Source organism: Phalacrocorax carbo, chromosome 3 (genome assembly GCF_963921805.1).
Source record: "Phalacrocorax carbo chromosome 3, bPhaCar2.1, whole genome shotgun sequence".
NCBI classification, from domain to species: Eukaryota; Metazoa; Chordata; class Aves; order Suliformes; family Phalacrocoracidae; genus Phalacrocorax; species Phalacrocorax carbo.
Window position 1 is genome coordinate 68,860,137 of NC_087515.1, and position 14,814 is coordinate 68,874,950.

Genomic DNA, 14,814 nt, shown 5'->3' on the forward strand with positions numbered 1-14,814 from the left:
AAATGCTTTATAAAGAGCTGCCAATATAATTGTATATACATATATAGTTTTTATTTTTACAGGTAGCTAAATAACCAAGCCCCAGGCTTTTGAACTGTGCCACAGAGTTGGAACACTCTGATGCCAAAATACATCCTTTTGAATGTCTATGCTACTGGACAGATTTGCAGGCAGGTAATTTTTTTATTAGACCAATTAGTTTTCCAGAAAAAATCTCCAAGCTTCTAGACAAGCTTTTTAGTACAAAAGCCATTCATCAGGTCTGAAGCATAAGCTAAAAACTAAGTAAAATTGCTTAGAATTGGATTAGAAATGTTGCTGGCACACGTGGAGCAGAGAAGTAATTTCCTAGGGATTGCTTTCCACATATGTAAGCATTTCCAAAAATGCAAATGCTACTTTAACAGATATGAACTATTAGACTGGGCTTTCCTTCACGTTTCTGTAAGCTCCAGCTTGAAAACTTGGTTGGAAAAGGTGACAATCACATTTACAAGAGTCAGATGTTGTCACTGGGAGGTTGAAGACTGAGGTCTCTCTACTCACTTTAACTCATCTTGAGCTATTCTTTCTTGCATATTCAGCTCTCTACTTCTCAACTCTGCGATCATTCTGTCAGCCTCACTCTGCAGTCCTGGAATACTCTTCTCCAAGGTCTCGTCTTGGGTTCTGAGCGTCTCATTCAGTTTTATAGCATCTTCTTTTGCAGCTGCAGAGGGCCAAAAAATATTTAGGTAGGGAGTTAGTAAATAAAAACAACAGAGGCTTCAAGCATCTGCCCATCAACTCCATCAGCAAGTGCAACGCAACTTGCACTGGTTATTCCTGCTGTGAAATATAAAGGATGGTTAATCCAATGATCAGTAACAAATGAGAAAATGTTACGTGTTTCATCAAGCCTTTTATTACAGCTCACTTTTAAGCACAGTAATTAAAGTAAAGAAGCCTTTATATCCAGTATAAGAAATATATTGCTTCCCTCCTCCTCCCCCTGAAAGAAGGAATTTGCACTGAACCTTTGAAACAGCAGAAGATAATCTGGTATATTACTCATAGAATTAAGGAGCAGACAGTACAAGCAAAGAAAATTAGATTTAAATTACTTTTGGAGAACTTCAAATATGTCATTTTTAGCATTCAGACTTAACAGTGCTAGGAATAATAACTGATTGGGAAATTTTGGAAAAAGGGGAGACAAGTGAAAGACACCCACGGATGTTTAAACCCACTCATGTGTTTAGAAGCAGATACCCAGAAATGGAAAAGAAGGGTATGAAGGCTGGAATAGATGATGGTACACTGTAAATGCATTATGTGTTTGGAATAGCTGAATTATTGCTAATCGATAAAGTGTATACATGGTATCACATTCAAGCACTGATGAAAATCTTTCTGCCACAGTACACCACAACATACCAGAATATACACTACATCATTTGCAACAATCGGTTCCTACTTCAGTCAGGTCCTGGTCGCTTGGGTACTTCTGAATATGTTAAATTAAATCTTTAATTGAAGAAATGTAAATCTGTCTTCCAAAATTCAAATAAATTACTATTTCATCTACACGTTGTGTAGGTTTAGAGCAAATTGTGAAGAAAATTCTAACCCACTGATCTCGATTCGCTGGTGAGAACTGAGATTTGGATCTTTTATCAAGAGTGGTTATGTGTGGGATAGTGAGGACTGGAAAAAGACTACAGTTTGCTTAAATGGATCACGGATCATTTCTGTGTATTATGTTATGTATCATTACTAAGTTACCTCAGGCCAGGAATAGGCACTTTTTTTGTAAAAAAAAATCTGGAATAAACAAATAGCAATTTAATCTCCCTGAGTATTTACCTTAAAAGAGAAAATGGATGGGTTATCTCACCTTTTATTAAGTTCAGACAAAAGTACACCTAGCTGTATCTGTCTCCTCCATCCTCCTCTTCTCATAACAATCTTTACTTTCTAGTCTTAGTATACTGCAAACTATCAGAGTCTAGTGGTGGGAAAAGACTTGGATGCACTGACATAGATGAACACAAGGAAGTGTAAAGCTGGGGAAATTCCATGGTTAAGAGGGAAAACTAGTTACAGGTACTCAGAAGTTCAGAAAGTCAGCAATCAGTTCAGCAGAAATGGATCAATGGTCACCGTATGGTCATTACAACAAATCACTACAAACTTCTCATTTGTAATAAGGAGTTTTTATGGCTTGAAGAATTCCTTGACTCCCTGATGTTTAGGAAGGCATCTGTCAGACCTACAGTCACTTGCCTTCTCAAGCATTACTTTCAGACAATGGAAGGAAATATGCCTTTCATGGCATTTCATCCTGAAGTTGTTGCCTAGTGTCAACAAGTACTAAGGAGCACATGATCACAGACACAGCCCTCCATTCCTAGAGAACCAAAGTACTATAACCTTCAGAAATCTGTAATCTAGGGATGGGGGACAAGGAGCAGGCCTAATGAATACTTGCAAACTGGTAGGTCATCTCAGTCAGAACATTACGAGTGGACATAAAGTCTTTAACAAACAATCTAGCAATGTCTCATAGGTCGAAAAGAGCAGACAAAGAAGGTATATGGCCATTATGCAGTTAAAATGCTGTCAGATTTTAAAATAATCTAGGAATGGATCCAGCATAAGATGAAAGTTTATCCTTAGCTCTTGAAAGATGGTGATCTTGAACAGGAAGACAATTGAGGATAGCAATCAGAATTAAGAATATAGATATTATCACAACAAGAGGAAGAACATTTTGAAGAACTCAAGCTGGAATGGCCAGAGAACTGCCATTCTAGAAACTTGAAAGAACTGGTGCATGACATTGCAAATGCAGGAAGAAGACTACTTGACTGAGAACAAGAAAATGTAGTGCCTGTTTTGAAGAAACAGGAGTTCCACTACAGCCTGAGAACTTGCTTTGGAAGTAAGTGAAAAACAGGTTGTGGAATAAATGAATGAATGTCTGGGTTTGTTTTTTTTTTTTTCCCAAAGGTAGCACATGTCAGGCTATATGGTTTATTAGCATATCTAGTTGAATATTTTAATTAGTGATGTGGGACAATAAGAAGGAAGTCTGCTCAGAAAATATGCTTATGAGGAAAAGTTGTAAGACAGTCTTAGTAGAGAAGGATTGGAAAGCTATGCAGAAAGAACTGTGTGACCTTCAAAACTGAAGTTATCGGACCAGAATGAGATTCAGTAGTAGAAAATATAAGGTTGTGAACTAAATAACAACAGAAATTACACCTGTAAACTATAGCTCTGCCAGTTAGATATAAGGTATGAATGGGAAGAACATAGCTATATAATGAATCTCCAGTGGCACCCAGCTGTGAAAAAAAGGAAATGCTACCCCAGAATGTATGGGGAGAGCTGACATAGGCGGGTTTACTGCTATTGAAGTGCAAGACACTGAAGCAACCTCATTTCAATGCTTGTTACCTGTCCTCAGGAAAGATGAACCTCATTTTGAACAGAGGAATTGAAATTATATGAAGGTCAGTAGGAGATCTGGGAGAATACACTTTAAGATGTTTTAGTCTAGAAAAAAAGGGCTGAATGATTCCTCTCTGTGAACATAGTTGGGGGTGGGGGAAGGAGGAGAAGTGAGGGAGAGGAAAAAACCTATTTGAACAGAAGAGCAAGGTTGGCGAAAGAGCACATGATGATAAACTAAATATGAATATTTTTAGTTAGAAATGGAAGGTTTGTACTTATGCAGAGTTCTGAAACTGCCTCCTATTGAGATTGTGTGTATTTGTGGGAAATACTTTGAAGAAGAGGGTTAGAAAGTTTATGGTATCAGGGGAGTGGATGCAGCAGCCCAGGAGGTATCTTTCAGTCCTGTGCTCCTGTATTTCATCTATTCTTAAAATGTTAACTTGGCCACTAGGCAAACACATTGATTTTAAAGTCTTTGTCTACTTCTAAGATACTGCATAAATTTATTTCACCCCCTGTATGTATTATAACTCTGTACTTCCTATTGCTAAACCTGCTTGAGGAAACTGTTCTTTGGATTACAAACACTGAGCATACGTTTTGTGGAGCAAAAAATTGGTTTAGCCCTTTTCATTCCAAATTCATCTTGAAATATGAAGAGCCTGGTCTTTCGTTTAAAAAACTTCTTGAAAACTTGCTTACTGTTTTTTGTTGCTTTTCCCACATTTATTTCATGTCTGTCATGGTTTTAGCTGGGAGAGAGTTAATTTTCTTCACTGTAGCTGGTATAGTGCTGTGTTTTGGACTTAGTATAGAATAATATTGATAACACACTCATGTTTTAGTTGTTGCTGGGTAGTGCTTGTACTAGTCAAGGACTTTCCAGCTTCCCATGCTCTGCCGGGTGCACAAGAAGCTGGGAGGGGAGGGGGCACAGCCAAGATAGCTGATCCAAACCAACCAAAGGGATACTCTGCATCATATGACGTCATGCCCAGTATATTAACTGGGGGGAGTTGGCTGCAGGAAGCAGTGATTGCAGCTCAGGGACCGGCGGCATCAGTTGGCGGATGGTGAGCGGTTGCATCACTGGTTTGGGTTTTTTCCTCTCCTCTTGAGGTTTAATCTCTCTCTCATTATTTTCCTATTCATTATATTATTATTATTGTTACTGTTTTATTTTAATTATTAAACTGTTCCTATATCAGTCCATCAGTTTTCTTACTTTGGCCCTTCCTATTCTCTCCCCCATCCCACAGGGGTGGGGGGAGTGAGTGAGCGGTTGTGTGACGTTTACTTGCTGACTGGGGCTAAAGCATGACAATGTCAAAGTTGCACGTCCTAAGATATCCAGAATTGCTGTTCAGTTCAGCTACAGGGCATGTAATGGGATGTGCTACAAGAAAGGCAATATAAAATGTATTTCATGGCACTTGGAATGGACCTTCAGAAGCATAACTACTGACATCAGTACTGTAGTGGGAGTTTTGAGGAAGAAGGAACAGATCAGTATTTTTTAAGTAAAAACCTGCCTGTGATTGCCAATCATTTTCATATACTTGAGCCATTATATTATTAAACAGCTTCATGCAATATGTAGGTCTTGCTTCTCAAAACCCTCTACAATACTTTTGCTCATAAGTCTTTACTGCATTTGTAACTGCAGTGAATCAGCTTGTGGAAGAGAGCTGGCCCCATGCCATTACTTAAGTAGAGTTAAGAGTCACTTGCAAATTCCAAGCAGCAGATGTTCGTTAACAGAAAGTAGTAATGCATTTTTGAAGTAATTTTTGGGAATTAAGATGAAGTGTTAATGTACCAAGTGCTAAAATTACATCAAGCTTTTTTACCAATACATGTTTTTAACTGCTTTCAAAATAAACAAAAGCTAAGTCCTGTTAGTTACTTCCTCATAATAGCTTTTCTTCAAATAACTGCAAAAATCCTGAACATACATACTCAATATTCTGCTAGTCTTTGTTCATAATTGCCAATGCACTATTTATATAAACTGCAACTGTAGATTTCAAAAAGCCTGAAGATAGTTGACTGTAGTTTCTTCACCAAACATTTAAAGCACATGACATTTCTCAGTGAATAAGGTCTTCCTCACTGTCTCTCAGACCCTCTTCCCCACCATCCTTCAGTTTTCTTGAGAAACAGTTGGCATATTTTTTTTTTTTCCGATACCTTCAGCAGCTTGGAGAATGTCTTTGACGAACTGTCCAAGAGATTTCGCTCTGTCATTAGTCCTCTCAGCATCCTGCCTGGTTTGCTCACCATCTGCTGTCACCTTGGTAGCCTAGTGATCCAAATTCAGGAAAAGTATCATTAATAAACAGGACAAGGCTGCACTATGCAATATTCCTACTGGCTGAATCAAGTACTGAACTTTCCTCAGGCAAAAGGCAATCAATGAATTATTGATCAGATGCATAGGAAATGACATGCTCTGTTCAAGTACACAATCAAATTTTATTACCTTTTTCTTTTAGTAGAAATTGGAAGGCTTTATTTTAGGTTCTTAGAAACCCTAGTTGTGTGCAACAGCACACGAAGGGAGACAGGATGAAATTATTCACTGAATTTGCTTAAAGAAATGTTGTTTGGAACCTTTTAATAGATTCTTCAGGGAATAATTTCCATAGTTTCACAATTGTGCACTTTTCGGTTGACAAAGTGCAGCAGATATCATGACCTCTTTGCTTCCTCCCCGGAGGCATTCTCAAAGAGACAGTTTATGCCAACAATCAAGAAGAATCTGAAATCAATACATTAATTAAACCAAGAAAGAGAGGGAAACAGAGTTGTTTTTTTCAGCTCCAATGCTTCAAGATGTTTGTTTATAACATATTGGGGTGCTCAGCAACATTTTATCTTTGTTTAACTAAATGCTTTATCATTTTACTGAATAACAGCAGCAGCAGCAGGATGAAGACAGACATCTGCTGCAGACCTGAAAAAAATGCTAAGGAAAGGAATCACCTTAAGACATTCTGCTTACTTCTCAAGTTCCCTATATATAAAATGGACCCATTTTTATTAGAAAGAAGCTGACCATTTCAAGCAACAAAGCTTGTCAAACTGTACTGTAAAGCAAAAATCCCCATTTTTTTAATTTGGGGATTGCATTCCCAAGCAATGTCTCGAAGCAGGGCATTATGGTCTTTCCAGTCTCTGGGAAATGGCTAGAAGGTCAATGATTCAAAATGAGCTTAGGTTTTCTCTGACTTGAGCTATATAAACTGTTTTCTCAGCTACAAAAACCCCACACACATTATAATAATAGTCAAAGAGAAATAGTATCACTGTAACACATTTATTTTTGCCTGATTAGCTTCTAGATGGAAGCCCTCAAGATACATCAGGACAGCTGGGTTTCTGAAATGAAATCCCTAGCATTATCATACCACTTACAGTTTTGGTCTGCTGCAGAGTAGTTACTCTGAAAGTAATTTATATTAAAATGGTTCAGGTAAATAGGAATACAGGAAGAATTAAGAACCCATACCGACTGGGGGGAGTTGGTTCCATTTTAATCCCTATATCAGTAGAAGAACGCGGTTTTTCACATTTATACAGCTTTAATCATGCTTTTGGTTTCTTCCTCTAAGATTTACAAAATGCCTTTATCTGCCAGGATACAGAATTAACATATTGTCACAGTGAGCTGTAAGAGGCAATTGGGGTAGGAAAAAGGCAAAACCACAGAAAGGTCTTGATGGACCGGTGTTCTAACCCAGCTTGGCATTTCCAATGCAATTTCATTCTTCAAGCAACTGAGAACTACCTTATTATCTATTGTCAAATCCTCCACAATCAGCCTTTTATTCTTTGGGTTTTATTTGTTTGGAATTTTCACATTCGCTTTTATTATATTCTATAATATTTCTAGGTCCTTTACTACAAATGGTGTTTTATAACTTACGTATTCTTTTCTTAGTTTTCATTACTTTTTCCACATTCATGTTAATTCCAGTTGGCCACTTTAACCTCTCAATATTTATGACTGAATGGCATGTACTACATTTTTGTGCACATTAATCTGTCATCGAACAGTTTTCATTTCCTCTCGGTGACAGTTCTCTTTAGTACACATATCCCATTCAGCTCCACTGAAGGCTTTCTGTATTTTGCCATAATTTGCTTTGCTGAGAAATAACTTTCTGCTTCATTATCTGGTCTAGCTTTAACTCCATAAACCAAATTAAATGGCAAACATCCTTCATACTGTGCCTAGCCATTCCATGGCTAATTAAATGTTTCTATTTGTTAATAAAGTCCTACTAATTTTCTATATATTCAGTTTACTACGGTTCACCATTTCTAAAAGGTCAATCTTCAGAATCTCCTAAACAGTTTAAACAGGCACAACAAATTCTTTCTGTGGGAGCAATAAGGGTCAGGAAGACTGGACCCAGAGCAAGGGTTTGGAATGAATCTCCAAGAACTCTGGACACAAATAAGACTTTTGGGCATAAAGGAGATCCCTATCATGGAAATCTAGTAAAGAAAGTATCATCTGAGATCAGTGAACCTGCTTTGGTGATGTTCACAGCTTGTACTTAGTGATGAAGGTTCCATGGAAGGCTTTGTCCCAGTCTGAAGACCATTAGCCTCTTAGCAACTTAGACTATTAGCAAGTATTAGCAATTACACACACTGGGTTTTTTTTGGTTTTGTGTTTTTAGTCTGAGGTCTTAATCAATCCATAAGAAACTTCTCTGGATGGCATCTAGAGGGGAGCTCCACAGGAACTTCTCCAGCTAGTGAGATGCAGACCACAGACGAAGGAGTAAACACAGACCTCACTGTATAGATGGAAGTTCTTGGCTCTCCCTCCAAATGCTTCCAACTATTGTGAAGTAAGTTGCCTCTGCTACTACTTCCAGAAATTTTTGAGCTTAAGAAAATCAGTGGTATGGGAGAAATTAAAAAGTTTACAAAGTCAAAAGAAGCATTTCAGTCAAGAGGGATGATTCTGATCCCTGTCTGTCTTGAAGCCTCCGAAGGTACCTAATTAGAAAGGAAAAAGGGGTTTTGACTAAAACTAGTGAACTAAAAGGATATGAAGAGTCTGAGGTCTGCCTCTGGTGGTAGATGTGGGAATGTGCATGTAAACAGATAACCTAATTAGTACAAGAAAGATGTGAGGATCTTCTGTATGGCAGAGTAAATGACGGAAAGAATAGGATGGAAAGAAAAACAAAAAAAAAAAGGCATGCTGCACTGATGTCAGAGATCACTGGTAGAAAAGAGACCACAAGGAAGTAAAAACCCTAAAGGTTTTCTAGTGACTAAATACTATTGCCTTCTACATTTTATCATAAAAATCGTAATTTTTTTTTTCATGGAAATAGATTCCTCACCAATCCTCATCAAACTTTTTCTTCATCGCTACTGGTTTAATTTTGAAAATTTAGTGAGCCTGCAAATCAGATACGGGAAAAAACTTGCTACCTATGGTTGTACCATGAGCTTCAAGTGTTAGTCATTATGTGGTTATCAGCTATATCTTCATTTGGAAATGAGACTTGAACGCACTACATCAGGACTCACCCTTCTTTTTTGGACATTATTTCTATTTACAAAAATAGAAAGAGAAGGGTAGGACTTGCCACCAGTTGCCAGTCCCCAAATTAAAAAACCCAGCTGCAATCCAGTTAAAAAAATCTCTGTAAGGGCACCTGGAAATCATTAGTCTACTCACCCATTGCAACAAAAAATACTGCAGAAAGGGAAGTTGCCACCACACTAAACGAATCACACCTTCCACCTTCTTCCTTTCAAAACTAGTCTACAGATGGTTAGAATTTGCAACATTATTTTAGGTTATCTCCATGGGCGATTAAAATTAATTTATTTTTTTTTTTTGGGGGGGGCAATTGGAAAATTATAGTAAAAAGAGCAACTACGCAAATTAAAAAAAAAACCTGTCTTAGCCTAAGACTGAGAAAGCTTAATACATGAAATATAATCTTCCCTGCTTGTAGGGCTGTAATGAGTTAGAAGTCCACCTAGACTTAAAACTACCATAGTTATTTCTGGTAGAAAAATAGAAGGTCAAACAGAAGTGAAGAATCAAGCTTTCTTTACACTCACAATGAGCATATGTATAGATAGATACCTGTGTATGCATGTGTATGCGGGTGTATAGACACACACATACATGCATACATATGCAAGCACACCACAGATGCTTTCTTACCTACTACCCATTATTTCATCGTTTTTTTCAAAATTGAATACCATCCACATAAACAAACCGGTTTCTCTGAGGATTTTAGTTATGTAAGCCATGAAAAATTTTAAGACAGGATGCTAAAACTGTATGGGTTTAGGTAAATTCTCTCAGGCCTATATTCATCAGTACAGTAATCCATGTATTTCTTATTTGGCTATTTCAATGCAGGGGAGAACAATTCGCAAACATGATTTTTGCTAGACCTTCATATCAATATATTTCGATCAGCTGTATTTTTATTGTGGCTGGTCCATTTTCCTATTTTTTCTCCACTAGGTGGCACAATTTATATTATTTTCTTAGACAATGTCTTTTACTGACCAAAATAAGCTCTATATCGAAATAAAAGTTTCGTAATAAAAAGAGTAAATAGCACATCGATTGAAATCCAGAAAACTCTCACTACCCTCATAAATGAAATATAGAACACATATATTTAAATAAACTCACACATCCTTGTGCATATATTTGATTTCTCCCTTTAAATGCTGTCCCCATTTCAATTACTTCATTCACTGACTCTTAATGAGAACTTGTTATTTGTTAAACCGGGACTTCCACTGCCTTGCTATAAAATTTCTTTAAAATAAGTGAATCAGGTTAGGCTACCATTTGCTGTACAGCTCCTTGAGAAACAAGCCAACACAACAGATAACCCAAAATGGAAAATGAAACTGCAAAACAGCAAAACTTTTCCTGTAATGTGCTTGAGATGGTTGGGCACTAAGTAACTCTGAGTGAAGCCAGGCTACTTGTATTGCAACAGGCAATCTTAAAAGAGAAACAGGCTGAGAACTATCTTGAGACAGTCAGACTCGGGAGATTTGAAAGGGACTATGATGAGATGACATTGCTGATGCAGAAAGCAGATAGCCTGACCAGAGACAGTACTGATGTTCAGAAGGAAAGGAAGGAAACCAGGCAGTTCTGGTTCCAACAGCCTCAGCCAGTCAAAGAAAAACTCCAGATATGTGAGAAACTGTGTGGTAATCCCATGGTTTTTTTGCCATTAGGTTTGTAACATTACCTGTAGCTGAAGTCACAGGAAAGCCTGTAAATGCTATATCATGAATCTCCTTCCTTTACTGCCAGCTTTTCCAAATAAGGTCATTCCTGGGTGCTCTGTATGAGCATTATAAAATTTTCTTATGTTATTATCAAGTTTTGCAGAAAATATATCTCAATCTGCTGGCCCACGAAAAGGGATTGTTAGAGGACTTGCTGCTATTTCAAACACTGAGACTGAGAAGCATCTTATAATTCAACTATTCATTCATGTTTAATATATATCCAGAAGATTTCTGTCATTATGCAGCCTTAACCAAACCCATAGACCCCAATGTGATCATAGACTTACTCTTGTCAGTAATTCATCCATTTCTGTCACCAGGGTATCCAGATTTTCTTGTGCTAGCTGAAGAAGTCTCTCTGGTGCTCGCTGAGGTGAAAGCAAATGCTGTTGAGGAAGAGAGGAGGAAGAGTGAAAATCTCTATTTAATGGATCTCAGTGCTTCCAAATATTGTAGAGAAGAAGCGTCAAAAATTTCCTTTTCATTACAGTATATAACGCCCTGTAGTCTTTGACTCTTGTGTCACATCCATCCAACATATTTTTCTCAGGAATCTTGACAGCTTTGCATAGTTAAGTGGGGAACCTAGAAGTATGGTAGGGGACATACAGTATATAAAATACATAACCGCTTTATGAACCACAAGCATTAACGCTATTTTATTTGTATGTGACGTTACTTTTTCTGTGCCCGCAGTATAATTCCTTGCACATACATACACAAACTAGTGCTGTGAGATTTATTTGTTAAAATAAGTCAAAATAAATAACTGTAATAACTATTTATCAGCCAAAGCAAGTTTGAAGTAATTAAATCTTTAATTTTTCTTCTTCCTTGAAGCTACTCACAGCTATAGGTTTGAATGGATTCAAGTACAGTTGTACCAAAGATGTGTTATTTATGTACGTGAATACTGTGAATATACCTTTAATTCCTGTGTCATATTCTCAAAACCATGCAACATTTTATATGGAGCAGGTAGTGGTCCACTAAGGTTAACACTCAGGATCATCTGGCTTAGCCGATCCAGGTCACTGAGAAGGAGTCCTGTGCATTCATCATCACAAGCTGGGGGGAAGAACAGCAAAGCTTATTTATACCTGCTAAATGTTTAAGACATATGTTTGAGTTAGAAATTTTATGGCACACATACAATTCTGTATGAGGTAACACTAATTTCAGGTAATTTACCCCAAAAGCATAATGGCAGGAAAAAAATGGAAACAACAACTAAGGAACAGGAAAGACATTATTGCTTAGGACTTGGTAATAGGACAGTTTAATATAAAAGATGAAGAGCAAAATTGGTTGGGTTACCTCACAAAAAAAGGAAATAATTATGGACTAGCCAATATAAAATCCTAAATTAGACAAGCAGTTTGGATGAAGTCTGAGAAAAGTGGACAGGTAATTTGCAAAATCTAAGGAGCACTTTAAGAAGTGTAGTATGGTTGTGGATTTGAACATAAGAAAACACTAAAGAAATCTTATAGTTTACATACTTTATAGGCATATAACAGCATGGCCAAGCGTGCTAAACTTGTAATGCAGTCAGTAGAAAGAGTCCAGGCAAAAATACTGATAGTTTTCTTTTAAGAAATGCTTTCCCCTACTACTTTTCACTAACCAGCTTAGAAGTATTTAATGTATGCTACCTTCCTTGCAAATACTCTTTAGCATGAAAAATACTGGTACACATATACTGAAAGGAGTTTGCATTTCAATCCCTCCTGCTTTCTATTAATTATTACAAGAAATTCTCATAACCTTAAAGTCTTGTATCCTTTATGCTACTGACAGGAAAATTCTTCGTCCTTTAGAACAGAGCTGTGGGAATGCCCTTCTGTTCCCTGCATAAAGATGCTACGCAGGACTGGCAAACCTAAACAACATCTCAGGAGATGGAGCACACTGTGAAACAATGAATTCACTGGCGATGTTAAGAGACATGGAGGATTGTACCTGAAGTTTTACAGGTATGTAATTATTTATTTAAGCAACACTCCTAGACAGGTCAATGGCTAAAAAAAAATATTAAACGACATGTATGCTTCTGTAGAAAAAAAAAAAGTAATTTTCCACAGAGAATTACTTGTTTTTCCTGAAATTTATTCTTCATGTAGATTAAATCTTTTCTGGTCTTTGACGTTTTCACAGTTATCTAAACATTGTTCTTATTCTCTTGGTTGGCTGTTCAATATAGCAAGGAGTTGAGTCAAATACAGAGAAAAGAAGGGTAATGAATACTAGTTTAATACACCATAAAACTCATGTGATGAGTGAAAAGGAGACAAGATAGATGCTGGCTTAGTGCAGTAAGGAGTGGGTGCAGAAAGCTAGATACTGTTATTTTAAGACTTCCTTTTGCATTTTCATTGCTTCCATTTGCGGACGACTTCCCCCTATTTCACAGTATTTTGTTACATAAGCTGAACTGCACTGGAACTTCTCTGCAGTTGTTAACTGTGGGCATGATACATTCTGATTTATGTTTCTATGTAAAATTAAAAAAAAAAAAAGAGCTTATTACCATCTCAGCTCTTGTTGTCTGTGTGCTTGCTTTTAGAAGTCTGAGAGAATTAAAGGAAAAGCAAGTTTGACAACCAACTGAATGTTTTATATAACAAACACCTATTCTGTAGCTGGTCAAGAAGGTAAATAGACATGATAATAATTTTGCAGGGTGCAAATAAATGTTCTCGAACCTGAAAAGAGTTGGGGTTTGTTAGTTCGGGGTTCTTTTTGTTGTTATTTTTTTGTTTTATTTTTTTCCTGATACATTATTTCACTTATGAAACAACCTAAATCTATTCACCCTGAAAATTGTCAGACTGATGGGTAATAAGATGCTAAAAATTTGATAAGTGCTAAAGACAAACTCAATTCACACCAATAAGAAAAAAATGAACAGCTTATGAAGAGATGAAGTATTCTCAATGTGAGAATTCAGTATAAATTAACACCTCTTGCACGATAATCAGACTGAAAAGAGGAACTACATCAAGTGAGGAGTACAGTTGGGTAGATGAGACAGGACTAAGCTACTCCAATATGCAGTCTGAAATGTACTGTAGCTACGGGAAATATTTCAAGAGCATGATTTTATTTTGCAAGTCTAAATATTTCTGTGTCTAGCTGTAAAACTGTCAGGATAAATTTATATCTAATATTAACAAATGCAGCACTAAATTCAGATCATTACAGCAATGCAAGCATATAAGAGGCAAATCATGCAGTCAATATGACAATAGTCCAGCAAGCAATCAGTGCAAATTACTGCATTTTCCATTTTCACCACACTTTCCCATGCACAATAAGTGCTCTAAGGATTTTGACTTACCTCTTGTGAGAAGCGTCTCCAAAGTATGCATGTCAAAGAATTTTAAAAGAAAAAAAATTGCTCAAATAATAAAAGACGCTATAAGTTTATGGACACCTAACCATTTATTCCATCTTACAATGAGAAGGTAATGTACAATAAAGGAATCACATGTGTGAGCCACAGTGTTCCTCCCGTGAGTGATTATCTAACACAATTTTGCTTTAAGATATTCATTGCTGTTAAGAGTCATTAGACTGTTAAGATGAGGTAATTGTTGGTCTAAGGGCAACCATGCAATCCCTGATATGAGACAGTATCCTATGATAGTCAGTGACTCTTCAGTATGTTTCCTATTGCTTCACAATAAAAAAGTGTTGAACTATTTTTAGGCTCATTAATCTGCTGCCTGTTACCCCATTTTTCCCATTTTGACACTAGTCTCACACCAAATAATAAACAAGGCCTCCTCTGCCCCCCAAAACAGAGAGAGCTGTAGAGAGCTGAAAGCTTTAACCTCCTTGCCATCGCTACTGGTTTCAGGGAGTTTGCATGATCAATATATCTCCAAAATCTGGGAAAATTCAGATCCAGGTCAGGGTCTAAAGTACTGACTCAGCTTTATTTCCAATTTTTCTTATTTATAAAGCCTCATTTGCTGGTTCTGATACATACCAGTACTAGTTAGGTTTATATAGTTGTTGAGTTGGGCAAAATATGTTGGAGCGTGGGTCTAAACT

At 37.0% G+C, this 14,814-nt stretch overlaps 1 protein-coding gene across 2 annotated transcripts in view; it reads right to left on the reverse strand.

The window, feature by feature from the left end:
• LAMA2 (laminin subunit alpha 2) overlaps positions 1–14,814 on the reverse strand; it is a 380,736-nt gene that overhangs the window by 82,670 nt on the left and 283,252 nt on the right. For both annotated transcript variants that reach the window (XM_064447317.1, XM_064447318.1), the window contains exons 33-36: positions 11,681–11,823; positions 11,043–11,141; positions 5,632–5,743; positions 547–709 (exon numbers count right to left, since the gene is read on the reverse strand). In XM_064447317.1, coding sequence (XP_064303387.1) covers positions 547–709; positions 5,632–5,743; positions 11,043–11,141; positions 11,681–11,823 — 517 coding nt within the window. The remainder of the gene's footprint in view (positions 1–546; positions 710–5,631; positions 5,744–11,042; positions 11,142–11,680; positions 11,824–14,814) is intronic.